General features: G+C 48.7%; 1 protein-coding gene across 4 annotated transcripts in view; it reads right to left on the bottom strand.

The window, feature by feature from the left end:
- The window catches only part of LOC146695012 (echinoderm microtubule-associated protein-like 6), a 71,285-nt gene that overhangs the window by 12,185 nt on the left and 33,121 nt on the right, over positions 1 to 25,979 (bottom strand). For 3 of the 4 annotated variants that reach the window (XM_085476924.1, XM_085476926.1, XM_085476925.1), the window contains exons 3-29: positions 23,047 to 23,145; positions 22,734 to 22,802; positions 21,116 to 21,301; positions 20,865 to 21,000; positions 19,045 to 19,118; positions 18,681 to 18,808; positions 18,185 to 18,322; positions 17,302 to 17,443; positions 17,114 to 17,228; positions 14,425 to 14,634; positions 14,174 to 14,341; positions 13,540 to 13,646; positions 11,317 to 11,435; positions 10,805 to 10,991; positions 7,424 to 7,529; positions 6,754 to 6,847; positions 6,570 to 6,670; positions 6,134 to 6,336; positions 5,946 to 6,057; positions 5,040 to 5,167; positions 3,637 to 3,778; positions 3,388 to 3,540; positions 2,635 to 2,766; positions 2,046 to 2,134; positions 1,702 to 1,878; positions 1,191 to 1,425; positions 671 to 797 (exon numbers count right to left, since the gene is read on the bottom strand). In XM_085476924.1, coding sequence (XP_085333050.1) covers positions 671 to 797; positions 1,191 to 1,425; positions 1,702 to 1,878; positions 2,046 to 2,134; positions 2,635 to 2,766; positions 3,388 to 3,540; positions 3,637 to 3,778; positions 5,040 to 5,167; positions 5,946 to 6,057; positions 6,134 to 6,336; positions 6,570 to 6,670; positions 6,754 to 6,847; positions 7,424 to 7,529; positions 10,805 to 10,991; positions 11,317 to 11,435; positions 13,540 to 13,646; positions 14,174 to 14,341; positions 14,425 to 14,634; positions 17,114 to 17,228; positions 17,302 to 17,443; positions 18,185 to 18,322; positions 18,681 to 18,808; positions 19,045 to 19,118; positions 20,865 to 21,000; positions 21,116 to 21,301; positions 22,734 to 22,802; positions 23,047 to 23,145 — 3,677 coding nt within the window. The remainder of the gene's footprint in view (positions 1 to 670; positions 798 to 1,190; positions 1,426 to 1,701; positions 1,879 to 2,045; positions 2,135 to 2,634; positions 2,767 to 3,387; positions 3,541 to 3,636; positions 3,779 to 5,039; positions 5,168 to 5,945; positions 6,058 to 6,133; positions 6,337 to 6,569; positions 6,671 to 6,753; positions 6,848 to 7,423; positions 7,530 to 10,804; positions 10,992 to 11,316; positions 11,436 to 13,539; positions 13,647 to 14,173; positions 14,342 to 14,424; positions 14,635 to 17,113; positions 17,229 to 17,301; positions 17,444 to 18,184; positions 18,323 to 18,680; positions 18,809 to 19,044; positions 19,119 to 20,864; positions 21,001 to 21,115; positions 21,302 to 22,733; positions 22,803 to 23,046; positions 23,146 to 25,979) is intronic. The other variant, XM_085476927.1, reaches the window with a different exon arrangement.

A 25,979-nucleotide genomic window follows, 5' to 3' on the forward strand; every position in this document is an offset into this window, starting at 1 on the left:
ATGTGAAGATTTCATTTGTACGAGTTTATCACGTCCTGTGTTTCTCCCTCTTTGTCCCGTCTTACTGTGTTAGTGTCTTTGACTATTACCTGTCATCTTGCTCGGTCTCAGCTTTTGAGTTTCGGTGAAGTTTTGTTCCTTGTTTTATTTTAGAGCATGTTCTCTTCAACTGTCTCTGATTTTCATAAAGATTTATTTTGTTCATATATTAAATAATTGTTACAAATTTGGACAAAACAAGCTACAGATTTTTTTAAATGTCATAAAGTATTCTACATGATTTAGTTTGCAGTATTAGGAAGTATCACTAGTGTTTTTTGCAATGTGATGTTTTTCATTAGTGTGCGCTCAGATATGGGAGCCTTTGTCATATTTTACCAGCAACACTCCGACATGTTTTTAATGCACCCGTCCCAAAATACAGATCCTGATTCATTATGATGGTAAAAAACAGAAGTGTGTGTGTGCACGTGTATGTGTGCAGGTGTGTGTGTGCATGTGTGTGTGCACGTGTGTGCGTGTGCATGTGTGTGTGCACGTGTGTGTGTGCATGTGTGTGCGTGTGTGCACGTGTATGTGTGCAGGTGTGTGTGTGCATGTGTGTGTGCACGTGTGTGCGTGTGCATGTGTGTGTGCACGTGTGTGCGTGTGCATGTGTGTGTGTGCGTACCTCTCCTCAGCAGAGAGCTCCTTCAGCTGTTGGTGAGGTTTGGTTCCTCTCATCGCTCTGATGCTGACGGCGTACATCTTCGTGGTGTAATCCACCGTCTTCTCGCGGGCGACGTCGCTGTCGTAGCCTTTAAACACACACAGTTACAGATCTGAGGGACGGCTTCTGGGTTTATGTTGGTGCTTCACTGAGAGGTCATGTGACACCTGGATCCAGACATTTTTGCATTGAAGCTTTCAGGCAGAGACTTTGTTCGTGTTTGTTTGGATGCATGAAGGTTTGTCTGTGTCTGCTTTATGATGTCACAGCTACGATAGCTGAGAGGTGGAGTACGGATAAAGGGCGACGCCATCGTGTTTGGTGCAGATCTGAACCTCGTTTCTTGAACTGTGAGCTGGTGCAGAGACGTCTGCTGAGTTTAGCACCAGCGCTGCTCTCTGTTCATGATGTTGCCGAGGCTACGATTAAAGACGAAACTGTAAACTTTGGATTCGTGTTTATCGAAACAATATTTTCAAACCTCCGTCCTCCTCGATGTCGTCATCCGACTCCTCGCTGTCTACGAGCGGTCGGCTGTCGCGAAACAAAGGCCCGTCCCCCTCCACGCTGACCACGCCTCCTCGCTCCCTCACCCAGATCATCAGGGCGGTGTCAGCCCCGCCCACCGTCAGGAGCGTGGAGTCATCCTGAGCCCAGCGGACGTTTGTGACCTGTGCGCTGTGGCCCACGTAACGCTTAAAGCGAGCGTACTGACCCTGCAGGAGGAAAGGTACACACACTCAAACACCTGAGGTCAGAGGGGCACTCTGATTGGTCCTAACTTTACAGGAAGTCACACAAGTTATCCAAACTGACTTTTCTATCGCCACATTGAAACCTGGGAGGCTGTGGCTGAGAAAGCGCGAGGCGAGCACTTCAGAACAATCAGACAGCGTTGAACCCAGAGGAGTCGCCCCCTGCTGGCCACTAGAAAGAATGCAGTCTTCTCTGTACAGTGTGTGTGTGTGTGTCGTTGAGGTTGTGTGTCGTACTCTGACGGGATAGCTGAACAGTTTGAGGAAGCCAAAGTCGTCTCCGGTGGCGAGCAGCGCGTGGTCTCTGGTGAGCGACGTGGCGTTGATGTCGGTGATGTCGCTGTGCGTCGGCCAGATTCCCTCACAGGTGGAGCCCAGAACCGACGTCCAGCCGGCCCACTCGATCCGCTCCAGCTGCACAAACACACACACAACACGACACACACGGGTCGTTTCCACACGTCAAGCTTTTCTGTCTCCGGTACGAAACAAACGGACTCGTTCACGCCGCTGGAAATACGTTGGAGGCGTGACATCATGAACCCCAGCTCCTCCTCCTCTCGCTCAGCATGCACACTGACCTCACAGTTTCTGATGGTTTGTCGTTTTCCTCGCGGGGCTTCAAAGAACAGCTGCTCTTTGGCTCCCGTGTTGACCTGCAGCAGTTTACCTGCAGCACAAAGACAGCAGAGAAACATCGTCTGGACTAAGAATAACGCAGCGGCTGAACGCGCTCGCAGATCTCGCCGTCTGCTCGCAGACTCTCTGTGCATCATTCAAAATTAGCATTTACCCTTTAACTTAGTCCTCAGTGACATTAGGGACGGGTCGGTGACCCCTGATAACCTCTGGTTGCTATGTAAATATGGACCAATAACCTGAGCGTGGTTGTTTTGGTTGGTAGCAGACAGCAGCACAGTTCGCACAGAAGACGCCAACATGTCCGCAAACACTCACCGGCTGCTCACCGAGCGGGAAAAACCGGAGGACGCTCGTCTCCAGAGGCCCAGCGTTTACTCTGAGGCCTTTACTCTGTTAAACAGCGCCCCCTGCTGGGCGGAGGGCAGCATCTAAAGTGTGAAATTATGATTTAACAAGCACTGCTGTTGTCAGGTGTGTGCAGGTGTGAGAGCGACTCGGATGGGAGAGAGAGAGAGAGCCGTGTGCTACCTCGGGCGTCCCAGTCGATGTGCGTGATGTAACTGGACGCTCCTTTACAGATGCCGACTCTCTTGCTGCTCAGCACGTTGTAGATGTCCACGAAGCTGTCGTGTGACGCCACCGCCAGGTATTTACCTGAGTCTGAGAGCACGAACACCCGGAACACACACAGTCTGTCACATGACCCACAAAAGATCAGATCACAGCAAATCAGCACGTTCATGGCTCTGCCTTTAAGTTACAACAGTTCATGTGCACAGCGAAGCTCACACATTTACAAACACGACAGCCGTCTTTATAAAACCTCGCAGCGTGTGTGCAGGAAGGTGGTGTTCTGACTGATCCTCCTCTTTTTGTAAGACAGAAGTCAGGACAGGAAACTGTGGCTGGTTATTTTCACCCTCCATATCTACCTGCCTGACCTGGCAACACCTCAACAAAGAGCTGTGTTCATCTGGGGGGGTTCTGTAAAGCTTCTCCTGATGTGTTCGTCAAAGGGAACCGTTGATAAAAAAGCAGGCGGCATGTGATATAAGAGCCAACGGCTGCAGATGTTTCAGCTCATCGCTGCCACCAGCGAAGGAGGAGGAAACACATCAGCGGTTAGCACCGTGGCCTGGTGCGTTCTCCAGGGTGTCTCACAGTCCAGGCAGACACGTGTTAGCTTAACAGCTGATTTCAAAGTGCACAGAATGAAACATCTGCAGTAAATGACTGTGTGTGTGTGTGTGTGTGTGTGTGTGTGTGTGTGTGTGTGTGTACCTGGGGAAAAGCGGATATCAGAAATGGCGTCACGCCGATGGTGGAAGCTCAGCAGGTCCTCCAGCGTGTCTGCGTTCACCACCAGCACGCCGCCGTCGCTCAGACCGACCGCCAACGCTTTCCCGTCAGGAGAAAAGGCGCAGCAGCGACCGCCTGCAACACGCACCAAGTATCCGATTACTGGCAATCTGGAGCTGTGACGCGTTCAGGGACATTAGTAAAAGCGGACGCCCGTCCCGTTACTCTGACCTCTCTTCAGCTTGCGGACGGCCACCATGCGGTGATTGGCTGACGTCTCCCACAGCCGCAGCGTTTTGTCATCGCTGACGGTGGCGCAGACGGGGAGGAGGGGGTGGGGGGCCAAACCCCAAACCTCGCCCTCCATGTGACCCTACACACACACACACACACACACACACACACACAATATTACCATGATGATGTGAACGTGCAGCAGGAACAGGAGACACATGACAGGAGATGGCATTACCTTGGCCTCCAGTAACACTGTGAGGAACCTTGGAGTCATGTTTGACCAGGACATGTCCTTCAACGCACATATTAAACAAATATGTAAGACTGCTTTCTTCCATTTGTGCAACATCTCTAAAGTTAGAAATATCCTGTCTCAGAGTGACGCTGAAAAACTAGTTCATGCATTTATTACTTCCAGGCTGGACGACTGTAATTCATTATTATCAGGAAGTCCTAAAAACTCCCTGAAAAGCCTTCAGCTGATCCAAAATGCTGCAGCAAGAGTCCTGACAGGGACTAGAAAGAGAGCAGATTTCTCCTGTTTTGGCTTCCTGTTAAATCCAGAATTCAAAATCCTGCTCCTCACATACAAGGTCTTAAATAATCAGGCCCCATCTTATCTTAATGACCTTGTAGTACCATATCACCCTATTAGAGCACTTCGCTCTCGCTCTGCAGGCCTACTTGTTGTTCCTAGAGTATTTAAAAGTAGAATGGGAGGGAGAGCCTTCAGTTTTCAGGCCCCTCTTCTGTGGAACCAGCTTCCAGTTTGGATTCAGGAGACAGACACTATCTCTACTTTCAAGATTAGGCTTCAAACTTTCCTTTTTGCTAAAGCATATAGTTAGGGCTGGACCAGGTGACCCTGAATCCTCCCTTAGTTATGCTGCAATAGACGTAGGCTGCCGGGGATTCCCATGATGCACTGGGTGTTTCTTCTTCACTCACTATGTGTTAACAGACCTCTCTGCATTGAATCATATCTGTTATTAATCTCTGTCTCTCTTCCACAGCATGTCTTTATCCTGTCTTCCTTCTCTCTCCCCAACCAATCACAGCAGATGGCCCCGCCCCTCCCTGAGCCTGGTTCTGCCGGAGGTTTCTTCCTGTTAAAAGGGAGTTTTTCCTTCCCACTGTCGCCAAAGTGCTGCTCATACGGGGTCACATGATTGTTGGGTTTTTCTCTGTATGTGTTATTGTAGGGTCTGCCTTACAATATAAAGAGTTTGAGGCGACTGTTGTTGTGATTTCATGCTGTATAAATAAAACTGAATTGAATTGAAATCAGGTCCACAGGCACCAGACGTCCCCTCACCATGGAAACAGGTGCACGCACACACACACACACACACACACACACACACACACACACACACACACACACACAGTATTCCCACCTGCACCAGCAGGGTCATGGGTCCGGTCTTGTCAATCTCCAGAACTTCTCCGTTTTTGGTTCCCACCAGGATGTGACCGTGACCCAGGGTGATGGCCCTGATGGACGGGTTGTCCTCCAGCAACAGTCCTGCACACACACACATCTCTGTATCGTCTTTTCTGGTCTCTGTTTCTGCTGTAAAGTCTCTCTGTAGTTGTTTTTCGGTCTGAGTTTCTCTAGTCTGCCTCGTTTCCTTTTTATAAAGATGAAGCTGCCGAAATGATTAAAGCAAAATCAAAAAGATCTCCCTGTGTCCTGGGCGATCGGGTTGGCTTAATTACTGTCTCTCTGTAATCGTCTCTGTGATCGGCTGAGCAGCCTGGACTAAAGGCGGCTCTTTCCAGTAACTGCTCTCTTTTCCAAACCTGGATATTTTTGCAGTTTCAGCTGCACGTCCACATGATGGCAGCGTTGGACAGAAGAGGTTCTGCTCCACAGGTTAAATATGAAACTCCACCGAGTTACAGAGCATCTCTGTGTTGTTAGGAGAAAAACTGAAAACATGAAGCGGTCAGTGGGTTTGAGTCTCACCTGTCAGGAGACGCCACAGGTGAGCCTGGTACAGGCAGCAAACCCACTGGCTGAGGCTCGTAGTGACACAGCATGCAGATGTTTAACATCTGGCTGAGTTTACACCACGATCACGTTTCAGCATCAAACGTTTGCTTATTGTTTATCTTTGTAAACATCAGCTCAGCCATCAGAGTCTTTAAAAACTGATGACATCATCAGCCGTCACGCCGCTCTCGCGTGCTTTGAGCTGCGTGTCCAAACAGAATCTCAGACTCTGATTGGTGGGATCAGGGCACAGTCAGTCCACCTTAAACGATAAGGTGGAGCTGTAATCGTGACTGAATCTAAGCACCTTTCGACCCCGGGGACAGCACTGCTCTCTTGATGGCGTAGGTTTTCAGGCAGCGATCAAACATGTCGTCCCACAGCTCCACCACGCCGTCCTTCCCACCCGTCACAAAGCCCTGCAGACAAGCAGATGTCACTGAGTTTAAATACCTCACAGAGGCCGTGGGTGGGGTTCAGGTCTGCCCTCCTCACCTTGTCCAGGGAGAACGTGGCGAACACCGGCCCGTCGTGGGCCTTCACCGTTTTCAGCAGCAGCGGCTCCTTCCAGATGTAAACGTCTCCGGTGGCGGTTCCGGAGAACACCAGCGCCTCAGTGCGGCCGTAGCACACTGACATCATGGTCTCCGGCCGGCCGATGCTCCTAAAAGCGCCGCGCTTGAAGGTCAAACCGCCACCTGGAGGACAGAGGGGAAGTGCTCCGTCACACTGTGACCTACAGCACCCTGCAGCAGCTCCTCTAGTGTCCAGCAGGGGCTCCAGTCAGTCCCCACAGACTGCCAGGGTAAAACCTCACACCTGTAACGCCTGTACGGGGCCGGCTCACCTGCTTAAACTGGTGCCAGTTATGGCGAGCGGCTGTGGGATAAAAGCTAAACGACAAAGTGAAACATCGACGCTGCAGTTTTACCTGCAAGCTGCCAGAACTTGATGTGTTTGATTCCCACAGTGACCAGTTTGTCCGTGACCATGGGATTACACTTCACCACGAAGATCTTGTCCTTGTGACCCCTGAGAGAAGACGGACAGTCAGTAACCGTCAGCTGCAGCTCTGTGCAGGTAAACGTTAAGGTCAGCAGCAGACAGGCGAGTACCGGGCAGTGGCGAGCTTCTCTCCTCTCTTCCAGTCCCAGACGACGATCGAATGTCCATCATCGATTCCCACCGAAACCAGACTCTTCCCATCAGCTGTGAGAGGAAACACAGATCAGCTGTTTACTGTGAGTCCAATCAAAGCTTTAAAATAAGCTGGCGTGTAAAACACACCCACAGTTTTTCAGTCGTGTCGACCACAGTTTGCAGTGACGTCGAAATCTTTTGCAGACACAAAAATGTCGTGAACGCCTCCAGAGACGACTTTGTTTCATACGATGTTGACCGTTTTAGTATCTGTGAACTCTCAGGCTCGTTTTCTTAATGTCACATTGTCATTTACCTTTATTTTAATGCTTTTAATCAAGTTTTGATGTTTCCAGTGAGGTGGGAATGTGTCGTGTCCTGTGGATCTCTAATGCACTGTGCCTATAAAAGGTGGACTGAAGTGCGAGACGTTCACTCTAATTTGTCCTGTTTATTTTGTAAATTATGTCTCCATGATAGTCACAAAGGACCAGACAGCTGCTCCGCCCTCGTCCATCACCCCTGGTTTTACCAACATGGTGAAGACGCTCAGTTCTTTAAGTCTTTAAAGCAGGATTTTATCAATCACGGTGCTGCCATCCATCCTTATACACAGTGTGTACGTGCTCATATACACACACACACCTGAGAAGTCCAGCGCACACACTCCTCTCTGATGAAAGCCTTTGAGCAGAGAGAGGCACTTCAGAGTCTGGATGTCCCACACGTGGACGGCCGGGTCCCTCCCCACCTGCACAGCACCAACATTAAATGCGACGTTAAGAAGAAACAGCGAGAGGTTTGTGGCAGAGCAGACGAAGGTGCAGACGGTCTGAAGAAACTAAAGCTCCTGCAACACCTGCAGAACAACAAGTTTTAAATAGCAAAACATGAAACAACAGATAAGCTGATCAAAGCCGATTAATAATAGTCACGGCAACTCGGAGTGTCCAAAAAAACCTACACGGTGCAGTATGCAGTCCATAAAACTGGAGAAGTACTGCTTATCCAATATCCACCTTAAAATGATAAAAAATAGACAATCAGACAAGCCCATCCACTCATCCATCCATCCATCCATCCACTCATCCATCCATCCATGCATCCATCCACTCATCCATCCATGCATCCATCCACTCATCCATCCATGCATCCATCCACTCATCCATCCATCCATCTATCAATCCATGCATCCATCCATCCATGCATCCATCCACTCATCCATCCATGCATCCATCTATCAATCCATCCATTCATTCATCCATGCATCCATCCACGCGTCCATCCATCCATCCATCCACTCATCCATCCATCCATTCATCCATCTATCAATCCATGCATCCATCCATCCATCTATCAATCATCCATTCATCCATGCATCCATGCGTCCATCCATCCATGCATACATCCATCTATCAATACATCCATCCATCCATCATCCATCCATGCGTCCATCCACTCATCCATCCATCCATCCACTCATCCATCCATGCATCCATCTATCAATCCATCCATTCATTCATCCGTGCATTCATCCACTCATCCATCCATCCATCTATCAATCCATGCATCCATCCATCCATGCATCCATCTATCAATCATCCATCCATCCATGCATCCATCCACTCATCCATCCATCCATGCGTCCATCCATGCATCCATCCATGCATCCACCCATGCATCCATCCATCCATCCATGCATACATCCATCTATCAATCCATCCATCCATCCATTCATCATCCATCCATGCATCCATCCACTCATCCATCCATCCATGCATCCATCCACTCATCCATCCATGCATCCATCCACTCATCCATCCATCCATGCATCCATCTATCAATCCATCCATTCATTCATCCATGCATCCATCCACTCATCCATCCATCAATCCATCCATCCACTCATCCATCCATGCATCCATCCATCAATCCATCCATCCACTCATCCATCCATGCATCCATCCACTCATCCATCCATTCATGCATCCATCCATCCATTCATCCATGCATCCATCCATCCATGCATCCATCCATTCATCCATGCATCCATTCATGCATTCATGCATTCATCCATCCATCTATCAATCCATGCATCCATCCATCCATGCATCCATCCATCCATCCATCCATCCATCCATGCATCCATCTATCAATCCATCCATCCATCCATCATCCATCCATGCATCCATCCACTCATCCATCCATGCATCCATCCATGCATCCATCCACTCATCCATCCATCCATCCATCAATCCATCCATTCATTCATCCATGCATCCATCCATTCATTCATCCACCCATGCATCCATCCACTCATCCATCCATCCATGCATCCATCCATCCATGCATCCATCCACTCATCCATCCATTCATGCATCCATCCATCCATTCATCCATGCATCCATCCATCCATGCATCCATCCATTCATCCATGCATCCATTCATGCATTCATCCATCCATCCATTCATCCATCCATCTATCAATCCATGCATCCATCCATGCATCCATCCATCCATCCATGCATACATCCATCTATCAATCCATCCATCCATCCATTCATCATCCATCCATGCATCCATCCACTCATCCATCCATCCATGCATCCATCCACTCATCCATCCATGCATCCATCCACTCATCCATCCATCCATGCATCCATCTATCAATCCATCCATTCATTCATCCATGCATCCATCCACTCATCCATCCATCAATCCATCCATCCACTCATCCATCCATGCATCCATCCATCAATCCATCCATCCACTCATCCATCCATGCATCCATCCACTCATCCATCCATTCATGCATCCATCCATCCATTCATCCATGCATCCATCCATCCATGCATCCATCCATTCATCCATGCATCCATTCATGCATTCATGCATTCATCCATCCATCTATCAATCCATGCATCCATCCATCCATGCATCCATCCATCCATCCATCCATCCATCCATGCATCCATCTATCAATCCATCCATCCATCCATCATCCATCCATGCATCCATCCACTCATCCATCCATGCATCCATCCATGCATCCATCCACTCATCCATCCATCCATCCATCAATCCATCCATTCATTCATCCATGCATCCATCCATTCATTCATCCACCCATGCATCCATCCACTCATCCATCCATCCATGCATCCATCCATCCATGCATCCATCCACTCATCCATCCATTCATGCATCCATCCATCCATTCATCCATGCATCCATCCATCCATGCATCCATCCATTCATCCATGCATCCATTCATGCATTCATCCATCCATCCATTCATCCATCCATCTATCAATCCATGCATCCATCCATCCATGCATCCATGCATCCATTCATGCATCCATCCATCCATCCATCCATCCATCCACCCATCCATATATCAATCCATGTCAGGGTCGCAGGGACCGTGTACACAAAGCTTTGTGGCCACAGACGACTGTCATCTGCACACAGGAGAATTTGAACATCCTCACAGCCCAGTGTGAGGTCAGTAATATACAAGCTAAATAACAGAGGCCCTAAAATCAATCCTTGCGGCACTCCAAATGTGCAGATTTGGAAACGTGGAGCATGATCAACAAAACTCAACTTTATCCAAATAAATACCGATTATGGATAAAACTAAACTGTCTTTAAGTCACAGCCCAGAGACCTTCCAGGTCCGTTTACACCACAGGTGTTGAACTCCAGGCCTCGAGGGCCGGTGTCCTGCAGGTTTCAGATGTGTCCTTGATCCAACACAGCTGATTTAAATGGCTAAATGACCTCCTCAACATGCACTGAAGTTCTCCAGAGACCTGGGAATGAACTCATCATGTGATTCAGGTGTGTTGACCCAGGATGAGATCTCAAACCTGCAGGACACCGGCCCTCGAGGGTTGGAGTTCGACACCCCTGCTTTAAATGCTAAAGTATCTTTCTGTTCAACATTCGATTGTAGCCTTAAACACAGCATCATCCATCACAGTCCAGACGACCACGTGACCGTCGGTCCCGTGTTTGCCTCACCTGTCCCGTGGCGGCGTAGTCCTTCAGCGGGTGGATGCTGAGGCTCAGGATGTCATCGTCGTGGCCCAGGTAGAAGCGCTGGCTATGCAGCTGACGGTTGTAGACCACGCCCACCGCTGCTACGTGGTACAACACCTCCCCGCCCTGCGTGTAAAACAGGTTGTTCCTGCAGTCGTAGCCACGGTAACTGCACAGAGAAATCATTTTTTAGTATTGCACAGACACACACGTGTGATCATGCACATCTTTGGCTGATGCTGTTTGCAGTTTGACCTGATGGTGGCAGTGTTGTCTCTCTGTTACACCCACAGAAACGTGTCTGTGTGGTTTCTTATTTTAATGTCTTGTAGAGGATAAACGATGATTATGCTCAGCGGTGTGTACGAGATTTTAACACAACACCGTTATAATAATATCTAATATCACTCAACCGCAGTAAAAACACGCCCCACGTGTGACCTTTAATGACATAAAGCTTGCATGTTACAACGACCACAGGCCGGCTGAGTTACCCGTGAACAAACTGCAGTCGCAGGCCTTGGTCCGGTCCTTTCTGCCTCTTCAGAGATCCAACCTGCTGCTTCTTCTCTCTGCTCTGCTGTCGCAGCTGAGGCAGGTCCTCCTTATACACCTGCGCAGACAGCAAACACGCTCCAACGCTCACGTGGAGGTAATCCAGACAGGAAACAGACATTTACACTGAAAGGGTTCTTCCTCTGGAGAGCATGAACGCCCAACACTGCTGCTGCTGCTGCAGAGGATCAGAAGCTCAAAACACCTCAACGTACACATGCAATGAACAGATTTCAGATTCAGGGTGATTTTCACTTCTTATGAAGAGAATCGTATACAGCCATGCTGATTATCCCGAAACCTAATCTTTATTTACCCAGGAACACCGGCGACGGATAAAAACATCCCGGATGAAATCTGTTCAATCAGCAGCAAAACAAAGTGAGGCAGCAGGTGCAGGTGAGACAAAGAATCAGAAGCTTCTGCAGGAGCTGCGATGCTCAGGAACAACACGTGCAGCCTGCAGTAACCAGCTCACCTTCAGCACATTTACCAAACATTTCATTGATTTTGCAGCTGATTGCAGGCGGATGGAGCTGCGAACCCCAACGCCTTTTTTCTCAAACTCAGTCCGAGCTTCAGAGGAAGAAGAAATAACAAGTCTCCAAAGATAAGGACCGATACCTGCCCACACTTCTCTGATAGATGTGGGTCAGTGAGATGGGAGCGCACCAAGAATAGCCCTGTAAATAAGCACATCGCTGAGCAGAGCGTTCAACCTGCGACGGCGGTAAAAGCTTTCAGCTTTGTGACGACTGCATGTGTTAGTGCTGCAAAGCTGCAGTCAGTGCTGTGTGTGGAGGCTTTGGAGGACAGGAAGTGGTAGATCTGCTGTCCACACGCTGGCCTGCTGAGCTGCAGACTGCAGTGCCTCCACCCTCAGCACACAGACTGCACCTGCTCTTTATGTGCCGAGGTCGAGTCGGCGTGTTTGAGACTTTCGCAGGGACCGGCTTTGCTCCCTGGAGGTTTGGGACTGGCGGCGCTCCACTTTCCCTTTGCTTTCATTTACAAAACGCTGCAGAGTCACGGCGGCTGAGCGTTTAACTGTGACCGGAGACGATTCGGTTGCTTCGACTTCACCTCCAGAGACAATAAATCAAAGCCAAACAGCTCCTTGAATTCAGTTATTGACTTTTATTTTAATCTAAAGGAGAGCACTGAAACCTCTCTGCACTTACTGCTTAATAAACAGCACTTAATGCTGATGTTCAGTTATTATGTTCATGCCAGTATGAAATAAAGCAGGTGAGCGAGCCAGCAGCCTCGGCTCAGACACATCTGTTCGCTGGTGTTTGAGAGTCTGACCATTTATCAACAGTCTGTGAGAGACGAATGTTTCCAGTGTAAACAGCCCATCAACAAGAAAAACGATTATTATTGGCAACAAGATATCTATTAGCATCTAAGAGGAACAAAGAGGTCCTGGTCGGGAAAGTGCGGTTCGTGCAGAAGGTCTTCGACCCTCCGTGTTCAGCAGCGAGCGGCGGGTGGAGCAGGAGATGGACAGGTGTGAATGATGGATGGAGGCGGAGAGAGAGCCGAGCATGAAATCAAAGCGTCGATCTCTCGTCCTCAGCTATGGCTACGAGCTGTGGGCGGTGCCAGATCGACTGAAACTACACATGGAAGAGTCATGCCTCCAAGAGGGCTGAAACCAGAAGCAGAGGGCGGGAAGGAGCAAAAACGTGGAGATGAGAAGGAAAAACTGAAAGAGGAGGTGTTTAGGAAAAGGGAGGAGAGAAGGAAGCAGGGATTATGTGAGGGAAGGGGACAGGGAAGGAAGCCGGGCAGGCTGAGCGTGGGAATTTTAATAATCCACTTTTTCAGGCTCGAGCTAATTAAGCTTTTGAGCCAGAGACCAAGTCTAAACACAAACACACACACACTCAGCTCTATCTACAAGCAGCATATTGTTGCAACGCTGGCGGCGCCCTGCAAACAGCAGTCACAGGGACGTGTGCCAGGCAGCGGCTGGCAGAGGAGATAAGGCGTGTTTCATGATCACCATGGAAACTACACTGAGCCCTGCAGGCTGATGGGAATGAGAGCGAGGCGGACGCACTGAAGCGGGCGCCGCAGCAGAAACATTCACAGCCGCTCGGCGGGGCCAGCGTGGAGCACCTGAGGCCCCCGACCAGCCGCCGCCGCGCAGGTCGTACCGGTCTGTCGTAGTGAATCTGCGTCTCCTGCTCGATGTCAGAGTCGAGCTCCGGGACGTCAGACACGTCGCTGTCCGACTCCTCGCTGTTGGAGTCTCCGTGACTGTCTGAAGAGGAGACAATACCAAAGACACCAGAGTCACAATCACAGGCTTCTACTTTGCTTCTAATGTTTTTTAATCTCTTTTATTTTACTTTTTGGTTTTTCACATGCTCATAAATAAAATATAAAAGTATTGGCTTTACCTGCATAGTGCATAGATATCTGTACATGCTTTATCATTATCATTATTATTATATTTAAAACACACACTTCTTCTGCATGTTTCTCTTCCTGCTAAAAAGCATCTTTTCAGATCGTGTGACTGTTGGTGTTTCTCTGTGTTACAGTGTAAAGCACCTTGAGGTGACTGTGCGTGTGATTTAAATCTTTAGATAAATAAGCTCTTACATATGAACCCACTGACTACCTGTAGGTCTGTGTGGGACTACGACAGCCTATCCACGGCCTGCTGGGACCCCAGTGCAGCTTGGATGGCCGAGCTGGATCTAATCTCTAAAAGCTCACGTTTGTCCCAGGCTGGTGTTTCCAGCGAGCGTGTGCGGGCTGGATTCCTCCGTTACTCACGGGTACCTTGGATGTTGACGTCCGGGCCTCCGTTCATGACCGACTCCGGCAGAAACCTCCACTGGAAGAGGGCGTGGTCGGCCCCACCTGTGGTCAGCACCCACTGCAGGTCATGTGACCAGCGGACGTTGGTGACGTGGGCCGAGTGGCCGATGTACTTCTTAAACTTGGCTCCTTGGAGGAAACACAGGTTTGTTATGAAAGGAAAGAAGCAGAGGAAAGAAGGCGTGGAGCGGAGAGACGGAGGAGACGGAGACCTTTCCTCACGCAGGGGAAGCGGAAGAGCTTCACGAGGCCGAGGTCGTCTCCGGTGATGAGCACGGCGGCGGAGGGGTTGGCGTCCACGGCATTGATCTCGGTCTGGGCTGAGTATTTAGGCCAGATGCCGCTGACCTCTGAGCCCAGCACGCCACTCCAGGAGGCCCAGCGCTGACCTTTGACCTCCTCCTTATTGACCAGCTTCCCCACTGCGGGAGGACAAGAAGAAGAAGACGGCAGTGACGACCGAAGAATAAAACTCATTTCCATAGTTTAGGGCGCCGCGGCTGATCTCTGTGCTGACGTAAGTGATACACAGCAGCGCCACAGATTTTATCGACGCCGCCGCGCCGACAGAAGCAGATAGAGAAACGTGTTCACGGTGCAGATTCATATCTGCGTCGCTGCCGGCGGCGTTTCTCTCCGCGGGTTTCTGCGTGTTTTGAATTTAAGTGTTGCAGCTTGTCCTTGAATATGTGCAGGAGACAGGCTGAAGGAGCAGGACTCAACCAGGACAGCCTCCTGCGCTCCGGTGCGTGCTCCTCCCTCTGTGGAGACCTGCAACGAGCTAAAAAAGCCTTTTAACTTCTGACAGAATCATTAAATGTTTGTTTTTAGTCTGACTGAAGCATTTTGTGCAATTCTGAGATGCCAGTGTCGATACAGGCTGTGCAGCTTTGCTGTCTGAGAGTTTACTGACAGCTGCACAGACGTCAGGAATCTGTTCGACTCTGCAAAGAACCCGTTTTAAATGTCTTTAGGCTCTTTGTTAGCAGCAGCCTGTCACACACTTCGTTAGATAACACAGCTTGACATAAAACTGTAGTTTTGCATCAACACGGTGGAAACTTGGTGTGTCTCAGCAGGTGTGCAGCGAATCCTTCAAGGGTCTAAAACCGTCTACAGCAGATGAACATCATGTCCAGCAAAGACCCAACACGGGTCCTTCAGCTGATCCTCTGCTGTTCACTGAAGCCTCATCACAAATGTGTCGGTGAACAGGAGGAAAGGCCGCGGTCTGAGACAAGAAGACCAGAGCATCAGGTCTGATGGATCAACATCATGGTCACGTCAGTCAGTGGTGACGTCAGCAGGTTTTTATCATATACACTGTATTTACATGTATTTACACGTGTGTTTGCACATTTCAATAAATCATTGAAAGTATTTGCAGAACCAAACGCTCCCACTGAAGGCTGTGAGGCTAGGCGCTAAGCACTGATGCTCGCTAACGCTAACATGTCGACCTGCGCTTAAAGATAAGACCTTCATCAGGCTGCTGTGTCACCTGGTCACACGTGTGATGCTGTTGGTCGTGACCTCTGCACCCAGCGGATACCCGGAGTGTCGTACCGGGAACAAACAAAATAAAACGACTTGCAGGAGGCGGAGCCCCCTCGGGCCCCCATGAGCCACGGCCCTGCACTGAGCTGTCAGTAATGAGCACGCTGCAGGTAGTGAAACTGTCCTCAGAGTACTGCGTTAACAGGAAGTCTCCAGTAAACTGTGAGAAAAAAGAGATTTTTTGATGGTCCGATCTCGATAATGAGGCTCGAGAGTCCAAAGTTAGTAAAACATCAGAGACGCATTAAAGTGAAATAAAAGAGGCTGAAATAAGCAGAGTTTATTTATACAGCAGCTCATTAAACTCTGAGGCCTCACAGGGATGTAACAGGCTTTGTTTTTTTAGTGGGACCCAAAATAGTGACGAATATCTTCATCATGAGAACAAAGACGTTAAAGCTTCTTATTACTGTTTTCAGAGCTTTCTTGAAGCTCGTCCTCGTGTCTCTTTTATCACGATGCGTCCAGGATCCTGACAATGAGCTGCGTTTAGATCCCACACTTAGAAGAGCACATCGCTCTGATCATCAATATTAAACAACATCATTTAATTTCTTAAATATTATAAAAACATAGATTTTGACAACAATTATTGTCTTTATTCTTAAAATATGTAGACTGTAAATACACGTACGTGACTTTAGTGTTTATATTTTAATATCTGATTAAGAATTGAGATTATTATTATTGTTATCCTGTAATTCAGAGAAGCGTCTCAAGTTTGATCGATTGATTCTTTAAAATGAGGAGGTGGCTGGGGAGAGCGAGGTCTGGGCTTCTCTGCTTAGGCTGCTGCCCCCGCAACCCGGCCCCAGACAAGCGGAAGAAGATGGATGTAAATCATCCACAGCTGCCCTGGTGGTGTTCAGGAGGTGGGAATGAGCAGGAGAGCTCCAGCTTCTGCAGACGAGCGCTACCTGCAGAGCAGACGGACGTCTCCAGCGCCCACTCGGTCCTCAGAGGCCGATTAAATATGAAAACACAGAGTCAGCTAAACCAGCGATATTAAAAAGAATGGATGCTGACATGGCTCCAACTTTTTTTTAAACATCAGCATTCTGCAAAAACAGCACGACAGCATATTCACAAAGATACGAGAGCATGGAGTCGGCGTCACAGGGTTCACTTTAAACTCAGTTTATTTCTGCTGGTTTTATTTCACTTTGTCACTTTAACGCTTTCAATGTTGGTTTAGGTTTTGTAGGCCCAGTGTAAGATGAAGAAGGATTATTCTGAGCTCTAAATCATGCAAAGCTACTCAGGCGGAGGCCAAGAATAAAAAGATGGTGAGAATGAGCAGAATCAGCCCAGCTTCAGGTTTGACCTACGACCCCAGAGACTCACGGGGCATCCGGTAGAAGAAGCGGTCTCCAGCTCCGTCGTTGGTCTGCAGGATCTTGCTGTCCAGCGTCCAGTCCAGGTGAGTGATGAAACTGGAGGACTGGCTGCACTCTCCAACCTGCAGACAGTCAGAGACGGAGTTAGCTTCGCTTCTAACATCTCAACCTTCTTCGCTGTCTCTCCAACACGACCTTCTTGTATCTCTGGGCGACAGCGTAGATGTCCACCAGTCCATCGTTGGAGCCGACAGCGAGGTAGGCGCCGTCCGGCGAGAACTTCATCTCGTGGATCACCTCCTTCCTGTCCTTGATGTGAACGACCTCAGTCATGTCTCTGAGAGGAGCGGAGACCAGCACACGCATACGTTACAAAAACAGCGTGACTGTGTTCGTACAGCACATTTAACGTAAAGGCTTGTTCAAGTTAAAGGCCAGAGAGTAGAAATGAGTTTGATTATAAGCAGAAATCTTAAAAGTAGAAACGGGTCGGGCGGTGAAATGGGACGGTATTCGATATTCCAGAGATTCGGAGTAAGAGCTGAAAAAGCTCCATCGCTCTAACTTTAAGTCTAAATCCTAATATGGACGATCACCTGATCAGCAGGCCGCGATGCTCTGACAGGAGCGTGAACACGACTAGGATCAGACCGGTGCAGCCGTGCCGGCACATTTAAAATCTTTAAAACAATCAAATCAAGCCTAAAACTGACAGGAAGTCAATGCAGTGACTCCAAAACTGGAGTAATCACATGTTCGTGTCCCAGACTGATGGATGCATGACGCTGAGTGGCCAACGGAGGCAGCACAAACATAACAACCTGTTTTATTCTTTCACAAACATAAAATTAAATTCATGTTTATTCTTTAGGTCTTTAAGACATTTTAACGTATGTAAAGAAAGCAGTAATGGGCCAAAACTAGAGCCTTGGGGGACACCACAGGACAGAGAGAGGAAGAAAACCATCAACACTTTACAGAAACAGCTTTAATTTGTACACAGGCACCAAGACTGGACGCACATAATCTGTCATTCACATAGGAAACCAATTAAGAGCTGTGTGTGTGTGTGTGTCACCTGACTCTCAGCACAGTGAAGGATCCGTCCTTCATGCCCAGAGCCAGCTGGGATCCGTCCATGCTGAACGCCACACTGCGCACCGCCTCCTCCATGTTACAGCGAGCGATGAGGGCGTGATCCACCAGACTCCACAACCTGACACACACACACACACACACACACACACACACACACACACACACACACACACACACACACACACACACACACACACAGAGGTGTAATCAACAAGTTAAATTTATAATCTTTGATATTTTTAAGAAAGGTACAAATGCAACATGATGTCTCCATGAGCTGATTTCAGGTTGTTTCAGGTTCAGATTTGTCAGTTTTTGTTCATAACAGATGAAAACAAAGTGATTTTGTGAGGAAGAGCCAAAGCAGCACTCAGTGTAAGGATCTGTATCACTCTGCTCGCCTCAGCTCTGTGCTTCCATTTTCACACTCAGCCACAGTAGCTTTGCATGATTCACAGTCCAAAGAGAGCACCGACCTGACGGAGCGGTCGTCGCTGCCGGTGACAGCCAGAGGCTTTTTGGGGTGAACGTCGAGCGCCCACAGCTCGCCCTCGCTGTGTCCCTGCATGATGAGCAGCGGCTTGTCCCGGTCCCGCACCATCACCTGCACAGGTACAACAACTCAAGAGCAGGTTTTCACATTTTAAAGCACCACATCACGCACGTTTCAGTGCCGATCTGAGCTGCTAAAACTGCCTGACATTAGAAACTCTTCACAGTTTTGATTAATGAGAACATTTTGTTGCCTGCGTGTCAGCAGGAGGTCTTCACAAAAATAAAACTCTTTGAAACGCGTCGCCGCAGGGAGGGAACAGCGTGAGGTTTCGTCTTCTTCCTCACCTCAAAGATCTCGCTGTCCTGCGTCCCTGCCAGGATCCGGTCGGCTCGCCAGCAGACGCTGCGAATAGACAGACCTGAAGGAGGGAGGAGAGGAAAGGAGAAGGTAAGGTGACACAAAACTGTCAAAACCTCAGGAGAAAGACAAAAATAAAACCAGTGGAGAGGAAAAGAAGCAAACAGGAGGATAAAAATGGAAGACGACAGCGCTGCAGAGGAAGCAGGTCCTCGGTCTTGATGAACTCGGTGGTTAAATCCACTAAATAAATGAAGACGAGCTCCGCTGTCGCTGGCTGCTGGAGGCTGGAGAGGTGGCGGTGCAGCCAGGTGAGGGTGGACGGAGCTCCATGAACCTCTGGACTGCTTCGTTTTTTATTTTCACTTTAAAAGCACCAAAAATGATTCGGTTAGTTTTAGGAAAAGAATCCGGTTCGACTGAAACGCACACCTGCACTACAGCAGAGACACGTGGACACTCACATCATTCATCTCAGTTCAGAACACCCCCAGGAGGAGCGCAGGAGGTGTCTGATCAGAGGGAGATCTGGACTTTGTGAATGTAGTTCAACCTGCTGACTCAGCTCGGCTTCAACCTTCGTGTTTTTTTAAAGTTTTGCTGCTAAAACTGCTTTTTTCCACCATCGGAAATGTAATTAGCAGGGCTGCTCAGCAGCTCAGCGCTCGCCAATTAAGAGCATCTGCTGTGGCTGATGGCATCGCTCAGCATGTGATGTTTTCCTGTAATGTTGTTAGAAACTCCAGAGGTTCAGCAGCCAAAACAGGCCGACAGCAGAGGAGTTTGTGAGGCACGTGGGAAATAACTGGGAACGATTATTTTTTCTTCAGCTTCAGACGCAGGAAGAGCGCGGCGCACCGCGGGAGAGGAGAAGGAAGCAGAAACAAACCGACTTCCTGTCCACGTACAGAGCAGCGAGAGGCGAAGAGGACGGGCTCGTCGTCTCATCGGGCGTGGAACTCCAACATTTTTAGGCGCCGATATATTAGCAGCCTTTCAGACTAATCCACCATGAGATGGCAGGTTTGTATCTGTTGGGTCACGTCGGTCAATGTCAGAACTCGGACGGATTCAAACCGTTGAGCGTTATAAGAAACAAGGAGAATCATGCAAAGCTGTCCTAGAGCAGGATGCTCCCACATTTCCTGTCCACAGATGTCACAGCGACTGGTTTCAGGATGTTTTTGAGGAGATGAACTTTGACGGTTAATCAGAAGCTCCATCGTGTCTGCAGCAGAGATGTGTTAAAGAGGAGAACTCGTTTCAAACTGACAAAACTTTTGCCTCCTTCCTTTCATCTTTTCTTCCTTTTTAACTTCTTCCTCAAAATCTTCAGAGAGGAGATTTTAAAAGGAGGCGGTGGGATTAATGGCTCGCCCTCGAGCTGCTCCTGAAGGAAGAGCGTACGTCTGCACCTCCTGCTGGGCAGCGACATTTCAGAGGAGGGGGAGGCGAGGGGTTCAAACAGCCACCACCTCTGGATTTGAGCTGAATCAGGTCAAATAAAGATGAGAAACCTCCTCAAAGAAAATCAGGTCATTTTAAAACCTTCAGCTGACAAAGAACCGTCGGGATGTAAGGACCGTTCCTCCTCATTGTTTAGAATAGAGATAAACCCGCCCCTCCCTCCCACCTGAGCCCCTCCCTCCCACCTGAGCCCCTCTCCGTACCTTAACTTTGCAGCCTCAAACGAACCTTTTCTGTTAAATCGTGTTAGAAGCTGAGACCTCGTCCCTGTGTGCACCTGTGTGATGCAACACTGTCACCTTTGCTGCTGTAATGACCTGCGGTGACCCCGTGACCGTACCTTTGTATCCCTGCTCGGCCTCTCGCAGGTCGATCTTAGTGATGGGTTTGAAGTCGACGTCCCACAGTCGGATGCAGCCGTCTCTGCCGCCCGTGGCGAAGCCCTCCTCGCAGGAATACATGCTGAAGATACCGGCCTGAGAACACACACGCATCCACACAATGAAGCAACGATGGACCCACGTCAGCCAGACGTGCAGACGAGTGTCACGCTGGCCTTCTGCTGCGACGGGAAGCAGAGGTGAGACTCACGCTGTGGGCGGACTGGACCGTTCGGATCAGGTTGAGTCCCTTCCAGACGTAAATGTCTCCGTTAAGCGCCCCGGAGTACGTGATGTCATCTTTAGCCGAGGCCACACACAAGATGGTCTGCAGGTCGCCCGTCTTCCCGAAAATCCCCCGCTTTGGTGTGAGAGCGTTACCGCACAGGGACCAGAACTGCGAACACAAACGGAGGCGGTCAGGAAGGAGACGGGGAGACACCTTCTTACTGTTCGAGGCCAGATCTGCGTCCTAGACGCAGATTAACGATGGACTTAGTTTCAAAAGCACATGTAAAGAGTGAGGGGAGGGGCTAACTGAAAGACCAACGGGCACCAGAAGTGTCAATCACACAGTAGCCCCGCCCTAAAACAAGCCCTCCCTTTTCCTTCTTTCTGACTCTAATTTATGAAGCACAGCATGTTTTACTGTGTCAGCACAAGATGTCCCAACAAATTCAGCTCAGACCACCACAGTGAGCATGTGAAAGGTTAAAGTTATGCTATGAAAATCTGCCGCCCTCCCTGTCTGCATAAGAACCAATGATCACCTTGACAACGGCTACATCGCAGTTCCCTCTGCAGAGTTTAAAACTAAACACACCTGAGCTTACTTCTTCACAAACACAGAAGCAAACATGGACCACGACCTGAAACACAAGCCTAAAAAGAAAAACGGGGCTAAGGACGCTAAAGCCAGTCATGAAGTGGCCACCATTCATGGAATCTACAGGCCAGAGGCGTTGGAAAAGCTACGTGAAGATGTGATGAGCATCATTGAACATTTCATGGAGGATGGCTTTCCGGTTTTAGACCGCTTCATGGAAGAGTTTCTGGAGAGCGATGGAGACACGACAGAAAGTGACGGAGATGCGAGAGAAAGTGACGGAGACCCGAGAGAAAGTGACGGAGATGCGAGAGAAAGTGACGGAGACGCGAGAGAAAGTGACGGAGATGCGAGAGAAAGTGACGGAGATGCGAGAGAAAGTGACGGAGACGCGAGAGAAAGTGACGGAGATGCGAGAGAAAGTGACGGAGACACGAGAGAAAGTGACGGAGATGCGAGAGAAAGGGGTCTGCGGAGGGAACAAGGAACCCAAACAGAGAGTGCCGAGGACGCACCTGCGAGAGGGTTACCGTGCATACCACTGAGGAGAACACTGAGAGCACTGGGAAGGAGGCTCCAGCAGGCTGGGGAAGAGTGATCTCCACCAACTCACCGAGCACGCTTTGGTCGTGTTTGTGTTCAAAACAGCAAATAAAAAAGAAAAAACAATCTAAATTGTCCTGGATTTGTCTTGTATTTAAATCCACAGCAGTGAACCATGTAAAGGTGCTTTTTGATATCTGGACTGGACTCTGATTGGATGAGAGAAGCTGAGCTGGGAGTTGTCTCCAGCTTTTATATCTGCTTCCTTCTCGGCTCGTTAGAGATATTTAATGACGGGCGTTCAGAGGAACTATTTTATTACCTGGAGTGAAACTAAGCGGCTACATGAAGGTGGAGAAGGTCAATGTGCTGACCAGTCATATTTCTGGGTAGGAGGAATACGTTACATTTTACTTCCACATTTCTGGAGACGAGCACAAAACGACGATTTCTGCGTTACCTTGATGTGCTTCACGCCGCAGCTCACCAGGCGGCTTTGCTGAAACGGATCCCAGCAGATGTCAAAGATCTGGAGAACAGAAGAAACGTCCGTTATCGGGTTTATGTGAAAACGCGTGCATGCACAGTGGAAGTACGATGAGAAGGAAACACTTTCAAACTCTGTAAAAGATTTTTTATTGAGATCTGATTGGTGTGTGGTGCTTCACGCTGATTTTCTGTCCCGCTCAGACGGCACCGCCCAGAGGCTTTGCCAGACGGCGGCAAGCGGCGAGGCTTAACTGCAGAGGAAGCTGATTGGTGCACGCTCTCACCCTGTCCGAGTGTCCCGTGGCCGTGGCCAGGATCTTCCCTCTCTTCCACTCCCAGATACACACCGTGTTCTTGGCGTCCAGGCCGACCGAGGCCAGCCGCTGCGGAGGAGAGACGAGGACGGTTACGCATCCAAAATGTCTACAAACAATTTAAAAAAGAGGCTGAACGTGCAGAAATCTGACAGCTCATCTGCTTCATACGTGCAAAAGCTTAATCCAAGCTGACAGAGGGCGGGGCTCCCTGCTCGATTAGCCTGACGCTCATGTGACGTGTTTGTAAGTGTAAATATAGCAACTCTGCAACATTTCAGATGAACTCAAGTTTATTTCTAACGACCAAACCTTTAAAGCGTTTTCAAAGGTTTGCTTGGAAAGGCTGAGGTCAAACTGCAGGAATGTCTTAAAGACATAAAGACCTGGATGGCCGCTAACTTTCTGCTTCTTAATTCAGATAAAACTGAGGTTATTGTACTCGGCCCTGAAAATCTTAGAAATATGGTATCTAAGCAGATTCTTACTCTGGATGGCATTACCTTGGCCTCCAGTAACACTGTGAGGAACCTTGGAGTCATGTTTGACCAGGACATGTCCTTCAACGCACATATTAAACAAATATATCAGACTGCTTTCTTCCATTTGCGCAACATCTCTAAAATTAGAAATATCCTGTCTCAGAGTGACGCTGAAAAACTAGTTCATGCATTTATTACTTCCAGGCTGGACGACTGTAATTCATTATTATCAGGAAGTCCTAAAAACTCCCTGAAAAGCCTTCAGCTGATCCAAAATGCTGCAGCAAGAGTCCTGACAGGGACTAGAAAGAGAGAGCAGATTTCTCCTGTTTTGGCTTCCTGTTAAATCCAGGATTCAAAATCCTGCTCCTCACATACAAGGTCTTAAATAATCAGGCCCCATCTGATCTTAATGACCTTGTAGTACCATATCAGCCTATTAGAGCACTTCGCTCTCGCTCTGCAGGCCTACTTGTTGTTCCTAGAGTATTTAAAAGTAGAATGGGAGGCAGAGCCTTCAGTTTTCAGGCCCCTCTTCTGTGGAACCAGCTTCCAGTTTGGATTCAGGAGACAGACACTATCTCTACTTTTAAGATTAGGCTTCAAACTTTCCTTTTTGCTAAAGCATATAGTTAGGGCTGGACCAGGTGACCCTGAATCCTCCCTTAGTTATGCTGCAATAGACGTAGGCTGCCGGGGATTCCCATGATGCATTGAGTTTTTCCTTTCCAGTCACCTTTCTCACTCACTATGTGTTAACAGACCTCTCTGCATTGAATCATATCTGTTATTAACCTCTGTCTCTCTTCCACAGCATGTCTTTATCCTGTCTTCCTTCTCTCACCCCAACCAATCACAGCAGATGGCCCCGCCCCTCCCTGAGCCAGGTTCTGCCGGAGGTTTCTTCCTGTTAAAAGGGAGTTTTTCCTTCCCACTGTCGCCAAAGTGCTGCTCACAGGGGGTCATATGATTGTTGGGGTTTCCTCTGTATCTATGAAGCGCCTTGAGGCGACTTTTGTTGTGATTTGGCGCTATATGAATAAAATTGAATTGAATTGAATTGAAAGGTTAACGGGAAGAATACCTGAAAGGAGCGTCGAGCTGCTGCGCAAACAGACGTCTGCGCTCCTTCAGTGATCAAAGACTCAGCAGATCATAAAGGATTCAGCTTCACAGCAGTCCTCAATAAATCAGCCACAGCCTGCACACTTGATTTATTATTAAGCTGGAGTTATGATTATTTTATTGATTGTGTGTTTATTTTGATTTAGCCTGAGATGTTCAGTCATCCAAAGTCAGTGCCAGGGGCAGAAACTGCTGGCTCAGCATTCACAGAGTCGCCTCACAGCTCAGCAGCAGCGACAGCGTTTTCATTAATATCACTCACGTCCACAGAAACCAGAACCAGTGCAGCTTATTGGCAGTTTCATCACCGTCTGACCTCAACGACACCTTCAGATCTGGTTTTCCAGCAAACGTTTGATGTGTTTTCAGCATCAGACCTTCCAGAGTCGTCCTGCTGTGACGCTCACAAAGACTTCAGCTTTTCCAGGCTCCACGGTTAGAATCACAAATCAAAACCAAAGTAAAAAACAGGTTTTTAGTGTCTTCACTGAGTCCGTCAGGAGCTGACAGCAAGGACCAGGCCAGGTCACTGCTAACACTTATTAACAGGACTAAGAGCAGAATTCCTAATTAACCGCTTAAGCCCCAACGCCCCTGATACGGGGGCAAAAGGTCAGGTAGGTTTGGGGCTTAAGAGGTTAATGGAATTTCATTTTATTTAACTTACAGTGTTTTCCTGTAAATACACGAGAATCAGGAGGAAATAATCCCACCGTCAGGAATTAGAAGTCGTTTGAATTTAAAGGTGATTTTGCAGAAGAAGATTGTCTCATCGTACATCGTAAACACTCGTCAGCCACATCGTGGCGTGCACGAGTCCTTATCTTATAATAAATATGTTGACGTGCACGATGGGTGCTGTATTATTCAGCCGACCTTTACCGCTCTCTCTTTTAATGCTCGACCCAAATCAAATGATTAGTTCTTCTTTCACAATCGCTTTGAAAGGAACGCCTCACTTCCTGTAAAACACCTGGAAGTTAAAGTTAGGCCCCCCCACAGTGTGGCTCCGCCCTGCAGACAACACTGCTTTCATTTCTATATGTTTAAATTCCAAAGATGACGAACCGTCTTCAGACTGAAGGACGTTTGGATGGAAATCTCATCATTAGTGAAGCGATGTTGGGCCGTCGACAGATAACGATGGCGGGTGGCTACGGAGCTGTGGAGCACAGGAGAGCTGGAGGATGATGGTTAAGGTGTTTTCATGTTGACGCTCCCTAACGCACAGAAACGCCACCAAACGGCAGAAAGAGGACAGCGAGAGCACGTCTGAGATGGTCGATGAAGATGGTC

Source organism: Copadichromis virginalis, linkage group LG13, assembly GCF_057382275.1.
Source record: "Copadichromis virginalis isolate Kocher_CV1m ecotype Utaka linkage group LG13, C_Virginalis_male_GT1.1, whole genome shotgun sequence".
NCBI lineage: Eukaryota > Metazoa > Chordata > Actinopteri > Cichliformes > Cichlidae > Copadichromis > Copadichromis virginalis.